The sequence below is a fragment of the Rattus norvegicus genome, chromosome 1 (assembly GCF_021556685.1).
Source record: "Rattus norvegicus strain SHRSP/BbbUtx chromosome 1, alternate assembly SHRSP_T2T, whole genome shotgun sequence".
NCBI lineage: Eukaryota > Metazoa > Chordata > Mammalia > Rodentia > Muridae > Rattus > Rattus norvegicus.
The window spans coordinates 157,638,769-157,651,385 of record NC_141534.1 but is presented as its reverse complement, the minus strand read 5'-3'; the positions used below and the strand labels follow the sequence as shown (position 1 = coordinate 157,651,385).

The 12,617-nt window shown below is 38.3% G+C and overlaps 1 protein-coding gene across 11 annotated transcripts in view; it reads right to left on the bottom strand.

The window, feature by feature from the left end:
- Dlg2 (discs large MAGUK scaffold protein 2) overlaps nucleotides 1-12,617 on the bottom strand; it is a 2,073,609-nt gene that overhangs the window by 1,387,019 nt on the left and 673,973 nt on the right. For 2 of the 11 annotated variants that reach the window (NM_022282.3, NM_001444080.1), the window contains 1 exon segment: nucleotides 4,767-5,075. In NM_022282.3, the coding sequence (NP_071618.2) occupies nucleotides 4,767-4,808 (42 nt within the window). In that variant the 5' untranslated portion in view covers nucleotides 4,809-5,075. 11 annotated transcript variants of the gene reach the window in all.

Genomic DNA, 12,617 nt, shown 5'->3' with positions numbered 1-12,617 from the left:
AGCTTAGAGACAAAAATTGCATGAAGTATCAGAAAAGAAAAATTGGGATAATTCAGCATATCGGACGTCTGAATTCTAGAGTGTAGAGACAGACTTTTCAGCAAGTTGTTTTAGTGTGAACTATTGATCCTTTCATCTTAGTCTTACAAACTAAGTGTACAAATTCAGAAGAGTAAATGACAACTGGGTGCAGACACTTTGTGATACTCATTAGAGTATTTTAATCCAAACTTTTATAATGTCATATATATGTGCATATATATGTATATATATATGATTAAGATAATAAGTAAATCAGGAAGAAGAAGTGGAGTGAATAAAATCAAAAAGTTTAAGATTCCATGGATAAATTCATTTGGCCTGTTAGCTGAGTACTTTTTACTTGGTTCTGTATGTGCTTGCACATTAATAACAAAAACGGCTTACAGTTTAAGCTTCTATAATCCAAATCATATTCTAGCATATGTGTATGTTGCTTGATTGTTGTGGCAATGGTAGTTAGAGAAGAAATATTAAATCATAACACATTCCTCATTAATCATGGGTTTTAAAAAATTAAACTTGATTTGTGTGATTTTCTAACAAAAGTTTACTTAGTGGACTCTATCCAATACAGCTTAGTTGAGTGAAAATTTTGACTTTTTATAGCACTTGTTGTTTATAGCATTTATTATAGCGCTATATATCACAGGACTTTTATAGCATTTATATGTGGTGCACCATTCTTGTGTGTGTGTGCACATTAGTGTGCATAAATGGCATGGGTGCATACTGCAGAGTAGTGTAAAGGCCACCAGACAACCTCTGGTGTTGATCTTTGCCTTCTGTCATGTTTAAAAGGGTCTCTGTGATTCTTATATTGTTTAAGTCTGGCTAGCTGGGCTGACAGGTTTCAGTGATTCTCCTATCTCAGTCTCCTATTTCCCTGTAAGAGGGAGGGGTGCTATGTGTCTAGTTCTTATACAGTTATTGAGGATTCAAACTCAGGCCCTCATTCTTGCAGTACTCTCATGCAATGGGACATCTCTCCAGTCAACATCATTCTCATAACAGTTGTTATTGCCCCTGTTTACAATTGAAAATACCCTCAAAGTATTCCATGAGGGAAAAGACAGACTCAAATGCAATTTTCTAGGAATCTTCAAAATTCCTGTTCTAGAAGCAACTAGACAATACTGTTTTTCTAAAATATTCTTGTGCTACACACAAGGAATTTACAAAATGAAAGAGGAGGATTCTTGCACCCAGGGAGTGTAAGGGCATTGGGATTTACAGAAAAAACAGAAGTCAAACTCTAAAGACTGGAGCCTCACATTGGTCTGCTCCCTGCACATGTGATAGAACACCTGGATGTTCCTTCTTTACACATTATATTCCCTATCTGTGTGGCTGGTCTGACTTAGCATTCCTGTCTTAGAGTGTGTGAGCTTGTAGGTTTGCACAGAACCATACTTGTAGCAGTTACACAAGCAGGAAACTCCTGATATGGAGAACTTAATATCCCTCAGAAAATGATTGTTCACATTTTTACTTTCAAAAAATAAAGCTGTTTTAGTAGACAACATGATGTAGACATCTGATAAAACAAACTACTCATGTTGTATCATCAAAGAGGTACTATTTATTCATAGAACACATGCAATTTCAGACCAAAAAGGAAATGAGCATTCACACACCGATTACATTACTTCCTTTTGTGTGACAACAATCAAATTAGATTGTTCTAATCATTATCTGTTAAAAAAATAAGTTAAAACAAAAATCTAAACCAGTATGATACCCATCTTTATTACTTCAGCAATTTAAAACTATGGAGTATAAATAATATTCTTTATTGGAAGTCTGGCTTGTTTGTTTTCCTTTTCCTTTTATGTAAATACCTATTTCAGATTAGAGATGGAAACATGGCGTACTTGTCAAAGCTATATCGTGATGGAGGCTCATCACTTCAATTAACCACTGTTGCCTTGAAACAGCCCGGAAGGCATCCACTTCCAACTATTTACAGCTTCCCACAGGGTTCTATGTGTATTAGCTACACGCTCATTTTACCCATCATGCCTTACCCTCAGCAGGAAGGCTGGCAAATTTCTATTAGCTGTCAAGCTTCAAGTCAGAGGTGACTTCACAGTGAAATCTCTCTTGGTTGTTCCAGATACAACTGGCTTGAGATGTGTTTAATCCACTTTCGATTACAGTACTTCCCTTCATCAGAGTCCTTTAAAAGACTTAGCAAACTTCAAACCACTCCTGTGCCTGTGTCTTGTCCTACACTAGAAGTCTTCTAACAGCAACAATTATTTTCAATTAATCTTAATATCTAAGACTTCAGCACAGTGCATAAAGCATACCTGTCATTTAAAGGATTATTGAATAATAGTGACCCTCAAGTTACACCCTAATGTGTCAGACACACACACTCTTTCTCTCTCTCCCTCCCTCCCTTTCTCCCTCCGTGTGTGTGTGTGTGTGTGTGTGTGTGTGTGTGTATTGCACATACTAGTGCTCCAGTTTTAATGTTATTTGATTGATACCTGAAATCTTTTAAAGCATATTAAAAGGCACCATTCCCACCAAATCCTTCCGGCTATAATGGTTTTTAAACGTCAAATTTGTCAAATAATCATTTGAGAATAAAAGATGATATTAATATTGTATTTTGCATAGAAAAATAAATTTCAGAAGAGATATTTCTAACCCTTATATTATCACCACCTTGCAGGTTTGGGTTAGTACAACAAATATTACATTGCTTTTTTCAGACACTATATACCATAACTAAGGCTTTTTCAGAGTCATGCAGATAAGTAATGCTAAAGAGATTAAAAGTAATTATATTAAAACATAAGAGTAAAACTAAGTCTGAAAACATAGGTAAGAGTTACTGTACCCCATATGGTGAAAATCCAGGAGAAGTCCATATGTGAAACTCTTTACAAACCTTGCTTTCTCAGAAAATAAACTTACAAATTATGAAGTGCAAAAGCCAATTATAAAAAAATATGTACACCGACCTAAAATTGAAGGTAATTTATTCATAAACAAGCAAGTTCATATACAGTGCAGATAGGAACACACATGGTCTGCTTCTGCTGTGTCAGAAAGAATCAGAATTGAACACAGGTTACCCAGGGTATTAAGGATTTATTATGCAAAGGTCATCCAAGTTCAGGCAAGAAATCCTTAGAAAAAGTCTTTCCTTATGAGTTGAAGTAAGACAGAATTCAAACAATCCAGACAACTGTTAGAAGTTACAGAAGGGAGGCACTTTCCCAAAGAGGAGATCTGCAGCTCTCTCTCTCTCTCTCTCTCTCTCTCTCTCTCTCTCTCTCTTCCAAAATTTAATGAGTTATCAAAACAAGTGTTCTTTAATGTGAGTTGCCAAGTTTCTTCTGAAAGAAGTGCTTTATTTATTTATTTATTTTGAAAAAGAAGAGAAGACAAGGACTCACCCACTTTACAAACAAGGGAACTGACCATAATTTGAAATAGAAGGTACTAGAACAATTCACATTAGTGTTTTGGGATACACCCCATTTCTTAAAACCTATCAGGAAGTTTATTCATCCTACCACATTCACCTGGGAAATGAATTCTTAAAGTAGTAAAAAAGTAAAGCCTACAGAACTCTGATTCCTCCAGGCTGCAGTGGTGGGAAATCTGCTCCAGCCATGGAAATATAAATACTACCTGTTTGAAGTTCAAATGCAAAGCAAGAAGGTTTACAAAAGTGAGCAGCAGGGAGCTCTCCAATAAAACTTGTAAACACACAAAATGAAACTTTAGCACTCAGACACATAAAACACTTCCTCTACTGAAATAAAAAAGGAAACACTTTACATTGACTTTTAATTTTTTTCAAAAATCCTATTTTAGGGTTTAAACTATCTCTCTCTATATTTTTTTCTTTCTGAAAGACAATCACTTTTTTTTGGACCTGCTTCAATTAGAAATACAAACTCGGGGAGTGGGGGGGGGATGCAAATTCACTTAAATTATGCAAGTGGAATTCCACAGCTGCTCTCTCTCAGTCTCAGTACTGAATGAATAGCGTCAGATAAACCTTTCAAATAATAAAGTCCTGGCTTATGACAAGGGGTAAATCTTCCAAACTTGAGCTCAACTTTGGAGCCTCATTAGCTCCAGCAAGTGAATGTCAGCGAGGTGACAGCATCCAGGTAGCGGCACCAGGCAGCCTAACCCGGCAGCCCACCCTGAGCTGAGAAGCTGTGTGATGAATACTACCGAATTCCTGATGCTCATCATCCTCTTTTCAACACACAGGATGCTAGGGTACCCCGCCGATCACATCCTAATTCTACTCCAGCCTCCACATTCAAACCCCGGGAGCTCCTAGAACAATGAAGCTGCAGGAACACGGACAGTTTACAGCACTTTCAAACGCAAAGACTAAATTCTAATTTACAGCGTGATCCATAGCTTGTTACCTCCTCTTGGTTTCTTGGTGCTGGCCTGCGGAAATAATCCTCATTTTTTTCCTCCCCCCTCTCCACCCTCCAAGTGTGAGCATGAACCTGAATTACAAACAGTTAAACCTGAAGGTCACTTCACAACAGCGTTCCGACTACACGCTCCCCCAGAGAGGCTGCAAGGCAACAATAAAACAAAAGCCTTCACAACCACCTGTAATAATCTGCCTGCTCAGCCGGCCATCCGAAAAGTCCTGGCGCTACACAAGGTAGACATTTTTTTGCAGCTGGTTTAACATGTACATCATGCCCAGTTGCCGTCTCGCTTCCTCTTACCTTCACGTTAGTCCGGAGTGCACAATAACATGCAAAGAACATTGCAGTAAATAAGGGGCATATGGGCCGGTGATCAGCTTCTCAGCACAGCGCAAGCCCCACACACACGATCCTGGGCATGTGCTGCTAAGGAGCATCCGTTCCCTCTGTCAGTTTGAAAATGCATTGATCCCTGTTTCCTCTGACTACAAAACGACATGTCTTGAAGGCACTGAGTGAGAGCTCAGAATCTCTTCATTGGCTATATATAGCATTATGCCCAGTAATTTCAATTAGCCGAGGATTCAGCATCCGAAAGTTAGAACCTCAGTTGCTTTTCCTTCTAGCATTTTAAATCACTGGAGGAAAAAAAAAGGAGGGGGGAATGAGCTCACCCAGGAAGGAGGGAGGGAAAGGTGAAGAATTGAAATTTAACCAATGAATTACTTATATTTCTGGAGAGCCCGAGTGTTGTCCTATTAGATACTTTACCATGGGATTGCATCTGGCAGACTGTAGATGAAGAGGGAACCCTTTTCCCTTTGTAGCCTAACAGCTCTGCACTACATTCCAAGCTTTTCTGATGCAGTGCCCTGTTTGGCAAATACTACAAACCACTGCAAACGTGCCTCACTCTTCCATTTCTCTGGGTGGCACAGAGCAGGACCAAAAGGTTCACTGTCTCATAGAGTCCCCTCAAACCTAAGCTCGGTCCACCAGGGGTGCTCTCCAGTTCCAGGGCAAGGAAGTACCACCACTTACTGCCCTGTCCTGGAATCCCATCAGGTCTGTCTTCCAGGGATATTTAAAGTTCTTAGGCTCTCTAATAAAACCATGCATCCAAATTCTCCAATGCTGTGCTTTGTTGACAAACAATCCCATCAGCGGTGCAGGATGGGATTGGAACAAAACAGGGGGACAACTCAAACACAGTGCAGCAGCAGGATGTGAAATGATATAAAATGTTCAGCTGGTTCAGCAGAAAGAGAGAGAGAGAGAGAGAGAGAGAGAGAGAGAGAGAGAGAGAGAGAGAGAGAGAGAGAGAGAGACTGCCATGAATCCATGAGGAGGGGGGATTTTTAATTAACAAACATTTTCAGTTCTTCCTGTCTGTTGCTATCCTTGACAGGCAAGAGATACTGCAAATTAATTGGCTTTTTATTCAGCCAAGGCAGGGTTCTAAACTCTTTTTCCAGCTTCAGGAAGCCCTAATGCTCAGCTAGAATTCTAAAGCTATCTGGCGAAATGCGAGCAGACATGAACAGTTCTCACTGCAGTAAAAATAGTGGGAGGAAAAAGATTGGTGATGTCTTTGCCACAGCAACAGGGAAGAACCGCATCACTCACAGGGAAAAAAGCTGCAGTGACTTTTAGGGTTTTTCTTAAACGTGTTTTGCATAAGCCACCTCCCCTTTGGAGCCTGCAGCAATACTGAGGCTCTGGCGGTGTCTCTGGGCATCTCTCCTGGGCAGTGAGGTGAGGATGTTTCAGAGGGGAGAAGGTAATTCAGAGAGAGCAATTAAAGAGTTAGGTTTTCTATTTCCCTCTTAATGATAAGTGTTCAGAATGTGTCGTCACTTCTGACTAAATAGCTATTTTGGGCTGTCATTGTTTGTGGCTTTTTTAGGAAGAAGAAAAAGCAATCTTAGCTTAAGCTGGAGACTGTTTAGCAATGAAAGAGAAGGGAGCCACTTAATTTGATTCCCAGCTCTGTCTGTCATAGTAGACTAGGTAATTACAAACTGTAAGTGCTTGTAACATAACTGTGACTTCCAGGGCAGTTGAAAAAATGGCTGCCCAGGTCCTATCACTCCCCAACTTTTATTAATGGCTTCAAAGCAGAGCCTGTCATTTCAGTTCATAATGCTTCCCTCTCCAGAGGTCATAGCAGGTTACCTCTCCTGCAGTTCTTCCCAGTAAATGAATACAAACACCGGAAGCTGTGGTAAACAGGAGGAGGATTTAAAACTGCCTATCTCCACTAGGGTTCAGAAGATTCTCAGGAAAAGGAATCAATCGACAAATGTACTGTGAAGTAAATTTTTCACTAGGAATTAGAGTAATTGGCACCTTATATGTTTTTATTGGTATTTTGGTGGTCTCCAGTCTGTTTGGTACCCAAATATAGGAAGAGAAACGTAGTGTCACAATCTCAGAGATGCTCACTAGTAGGAAATAGATGAAAATGAAGTTGGAAGAACTTAGAGTTTCAGCCACATATTTGAAGTGTGTACATTCCAAAGGAAGACTGTGGTCTTGAAGACCTATCTAAAACTCTTAAGTAGGCTTACCTATCTCAAAGAATCCCAGTGCAGAATTGGGCTATAGCTGTGGATCTGCTGTAAGAATACAAGGATAATGGCCATCTTCACTTTTTTCCTCATAGGAAAATAAATCATTAACTTGAATCACAGGGTCCAATAGAAAGGTCCTTTATTAATGGACTCCTAAGATGTCTCAACGGGTAAATGTGTTTGCCTCCCATACCCCACCTCACCTGCACACAGTAAGTAAGTAGGATTTTAAAACGTGTTCTCTATTCTTAGTCAAAAACTACACTGTGGTAGGTAACCCACAGGAAGAACAACATTTACTATTGTAAAAGAAAATTCTAACTGGCTACAGAGTTTTGGAGGAAGTGGAGTAAATCTACGTTTCAATACTACAAATAAGTAATCTTAAAAAATATCTTTGTCAAACTTTGCCATTTGAATAACAGAATAATGTGTAGATCATATTGTGGTTGAGAATATTAAAGATGAATCATGCCAGCATAAACCTAGTTGAATCAATGGGCTAGGTATAAAACCAAAACTGGAATCAGATTAAAAGAAAACATAGTTTTGGTTTTATATAATATTGACGAAGGGACCAACATTATATCTGGAAAGATAATTATGACTATGAAAAAATATAAACTGCCTTGATAAAGAATATACAATAGTAAATAAAAAATTAGATAAATATCTGCTTCATAATTGATTGGAATTTCCTTAAAGGACCTTTCTTCATAAATCACTAAGAAAAATAAAGTAAATTTTAGACAAAAAGTAATAATTCAAAAGTGACTACAAATATATTAAAAATGTTCCAACTCTTATTTAGGAAAAAGTCTAAAAATTAGAAAATGTTTTTTAATTGTAGATTCCTTTTGATGTAATGGTTTAATCTCTAAGAATATGATCTAAACACATTGATTAAAGCTTAAAGAACTAATGAAAGATATGTAAAAAAAACAAAAAGAATTCAACCCAGGTGTATGTAGGTGGTATTGAGTATACATGTTTACATGGTGGCCAGCATATAGATGGAAAGACACCCATACCTGTGCATATGCATGTATGTAAAGGTCAGATGTCAATGCCAGGCACATTCCTCAAACTTTCTGCACCCTATTCTTTTGAGGTGTGTTCTCTCAAAGAGTCTGGTACTCTACAATTTGGGTAGGCTGGCTAACCTCAGAGGACACTTATAAGCAACACTGTCATTCTTGGGCTTTTTTTCCCCTCTGGGTACTGATGATCTGAGCTTAAATCCGTATGCTTCCACTGTAAGCCCTTTACCAACTGAGTCATCTCTCTAGACCCTGGTTTGAAACTTTAACAATTCTTTGAAGTATAACCTAGGAGCTGGAGAGATAGCTCGGTATTTCAGAGTTTTTGCTTTTCTTGAAAGGGACCTGAGTTTGGTTCCCAGGACCAACATTGCAGGTAGAGGAGTTGATGACCCACTGTAACTTCAACTTAAAGGGATCTGATGACCTCTTCTGACCTCTGTGGACACCTGTATACATATGTGAGCATGCATGCACACACTGACCCACAGACACACACACACACACACACACACACACACACACACACATCCAGTTAAAACTAAAATGACTCAAAAATAACATAGATTTGTAAAAGAAAGAAAAGATAAAGCAATGTGAGAGTAGGATTTGTTAAAAATAAAACAGCACCGGCACTATTAATAATTGTAAGCAATTCATATTGATTGACATCATTTTTCTTATCTGTAAAATTAGGATGATGGGCTCCCAAATTCTGTTTTACATGTAGTTAGAATACCTTTGTAAGTTGGACTTTTTGTTTTGTTTTGTTTTGTTTTGTTTTGTTTTAAGATAAACCTGATCAGGTAATATGAATGGTAAATAACCACTGGGTCTAATCCAAAACTAATAGATTAAAATTTCTGTGGAAGGACCTAGGTTTCAGTATCTTAAAAACTTTCCTATTTGGCTAAAGTTAATACTACTGCCTTAGATCAGGGTTCATCAGCAAAGCCATTCAATAAAACAATGGGTAGTAAACATCTGAGGTTTGTAAGATACAGGATCTGTCATAGCTACATGATACTCATGTTCTAACAGCAAAATATTCTATATAAATGCTTTTGTGAAGGGCAATGTATAATCAATTTTTATGAAACTTCACTAATACTCATTAAAATTTGAGCTCTATACCATGTTATGTCATTGACTGATTCCTGGTACCAATTAAATAAATGAGTCTGAGTGGAAGCTCAACCCTTTTGAGTAAGGAGTTGAGTGCTGTAGACAGAGCACTTCCTTGTCATGAAATTAGGCCTTGGGCTTCCAGGCACATAAAGGAAACAAAACAAACCTGGGTTTAAATCCATTTCTGTCATTTCCCAACTGTGTGACCTTGTGCTGGTTACATAACCCTTCTCTGATACAGAGTATTCCTTGGCCAAATAAAGAGTACAAACCAACCCCACAATAATGTTTCAAGAGTGAAAATAATGAAGCTTGCAAACTTCCTCCCTTCCTACCTGGAGCATAGTCATTCTAATCACAGGTATTTTGTAGTGCAAAAGAGGCTGCAGAGAGAAGGAGGTAAATAAGACACTGCCTTCATACTCTAACAAGATTCTGTATCCCCAGAACACTGCAAGCTGTGGGATGATCCAGCATTTATTCTAAGCAGGTTTTTAAGGGATTTCAAGAAGTTTAGTTCTCTTACACACACACAGAACTGGCTCACTGCCACTGGAATTTCTTGAACCTTCTTTGGAAATTTTCTGAGATAATAAGAATAACTAATTTACAGGCTACAAAGCACATCAAAGCATATTATAAGTTTTTGGTAAGGCATCCCTAATAGTGGAAAAGAAATGTATTACAAATACATTAATGTATCAAGGGGAAGTGGAATCTCTTTGATGTCTGCTTATCTTTAAAAAATCCATATAAATGTTAAATGTAAGCTGAAAATATATCTATATTTGTGTTAGTGTTTTTATATTACTTACAGGCTTTGATTATTTAACATATTATGAAGACTACACAGTAAGGAACTGTCTGCTATGCACAGTACTGGGCTTGCTAGGGTATTCCTGCCTTACTTCAAAACTTGATTCTTGACACAAACATGGAGATGCTTCATACTAACATTGAAGTATAATGACTCTCTATGTCTAGTGTAGAAAACTGGTACAGTGCTTGGCTAGAAGTTTTAGATGTAAACGGAATTGATGGGCTTATTCCAATACTCAATTTTTCTAATTCTCAAGCTCAGAGAACATTTCTCAGAAAACTTGGTATGTAAAATGTGATTCAAAGATATTTCAGATATGTCTCTACTTATAAACATAAATATTTTTAAAGTCCCATTCATAACTACAATAAAATAGTGGCTATAAAGACCCGTTTTGACAAAGAATTTCAAATTAAAATAATGTAAAGGAAGAATGAGTAGACGCTGAAATTTAGCTGGTATTGATGGAAATGCCAAAAGATGACTCAATTGCTGCTTTACATCTGCATATGCAAACAACATGGTCATGTGAAATAAACTAGCTTCTCAGATGTTGTTGACATCAGGAACTGCTTTTGCCTCCAGGAGTGATGTCACCTATGCATCTGTTGTCATGGCAACAGCCATACATTCTCATCATACCTTTGGCTCAGCTCCCACCTTTGTCTGGGAGCAGTTATGTCACATTTCAAATAAAAGGCAGACATTTCCTGCCCCTTTTCCTCTTTTCTCTCTCTCTCTTCTCCCTCTCTTACCACCCCTCCCCCCTCCTACCTCTGCCATCCCACTAAACCCCCTCCACGTGAGACCATGTTGGCCTGGTGTGGTTTGTCTGGATGCAAGCCACAATTTCCATCCCAACAGATATCATAAGTGGCCCTGTGATAAATCACATAATATTTTTAATTAGAGTAAACTCTTGGTCAATATTAAGCAAAGTTTATATGGCAGTAAAATATCATTTAACCCAAAAATGTATGTTTTTAAAATTTGGTGCACATCAAGTCTGTGTAAGGCTAGCTATGGGCAAAGTACGTTAGAGAGGATTGGATTTCCAGCTCTGTAATTGTTTTCAAATTTCTAATACAAAGAGCTGTCCAGATATTGGAAAGGAGATGATGAGTGTTCACTCTATAACAAGTATTCTCTCACAAAGACTTTCTCCCTGTTCCAAGTCCTAACTTCCAGCAATACCTCCTCACAGTGCTGCTATAACTAAAACATGCCCTCACAATTTAACAAAAACCACTCAAGAATCTCAAAGGGGCTAGCGCTTGTCCTGATAGAAACACTTACAGATACACCTGGGAGCAAATGTAGGCACAAGAACCAAAAATCCCTTTATATTCTGTATCATAATTATTCGAGATCCCATTCTGCCCTATGAATTTCCATGTATTTCTTCAGAGCCTATTCTGTCTGTAAGAAGACCTATCTAAGGATCCTGACCTTTACCTTGAGGTGTAGGTGCTGAAGGACAGTGGAATAGATACACTTTACCTAAAAGAGAGTAGAGGAAGCTTCAGAGAAGTTCTGAGTCAAAACCTGAACATTCCTTAAAGACCAGATCAAAGCTCATTTTTCTGAGGTCTTCCCTCATAGCAGTGTTCCAGACTTCTTAAATACCTGTAACATGCATTGTCTCTCCTTCTGTACTCAGTATTTACCGATGCACGGTCTGCACTGGTCACCCATTGCTTCTTGTGCCCCATATTCATGCCCTTGACCTTACAATAAACTATCAACAACAGAGAACAGGTTTCAACTGAAAAACAGTTCGCTTGGTGAAAAGAGTATCTTTTGAATTATTTCACAAACTAATAGATTGTTAAGTAGCTTCCCTTCAAATAAAGAGGTGAAAAATTTAACTTTTGTTAGCTAGGCTCAAATAGTGCCTGAAAATTTTATGGGAGTCTTTGAACAATGCCCTTTATACTTTTCCAATGGTAATTTCAATTCCTCTCCACAGACTCATGCTTCAGAGCTTCCTCTCTGCTCATTCGGCTTAGCAAATGTCTGCCCTCTACTTCATGGTGGGAAAAAAGTTCTCGACGTCTATCATCAAATAAATTAAAACCAAGAATAGGAAACTCTTTTCCCAAACTTCCTGACCTTTTGTTACAAAGACATCACTCACTCTAAAAACCCTCTGAGGGGCCAATGCCCCTACCATTAGGAAGACTAGCATACCTACGTATTATTTCTGTTTGAGACATATCTGTGTACTTGTTGAGGTTTCTCCAAAATTAAAAAAAAACATACAAAACCCAACAAAATCAGAGCAAATCATCAAAAATGATCTGGTTTCACACCATCAGCATTCATACGCATCACTAAAATGATTAGAGTACAAACTGCACCACCACTTCCTGTCATCCTCTTGGACTTTAGCATCCCTTCACACCAACCTATTTTAAAAGCCAACACCTTGATCTCTTTACCTCTGACTAACTCCTTAGCACTCTAGCTAGCTTACCTCATACCTCAACCCCAACACACAAGCTACTGCTGTGGGCATGGCAGTTGACATGCCATGCAGCCAGTATCCATTTCTCCATCGCATTCCAGACAGCATTTCTGAAATTGTGAG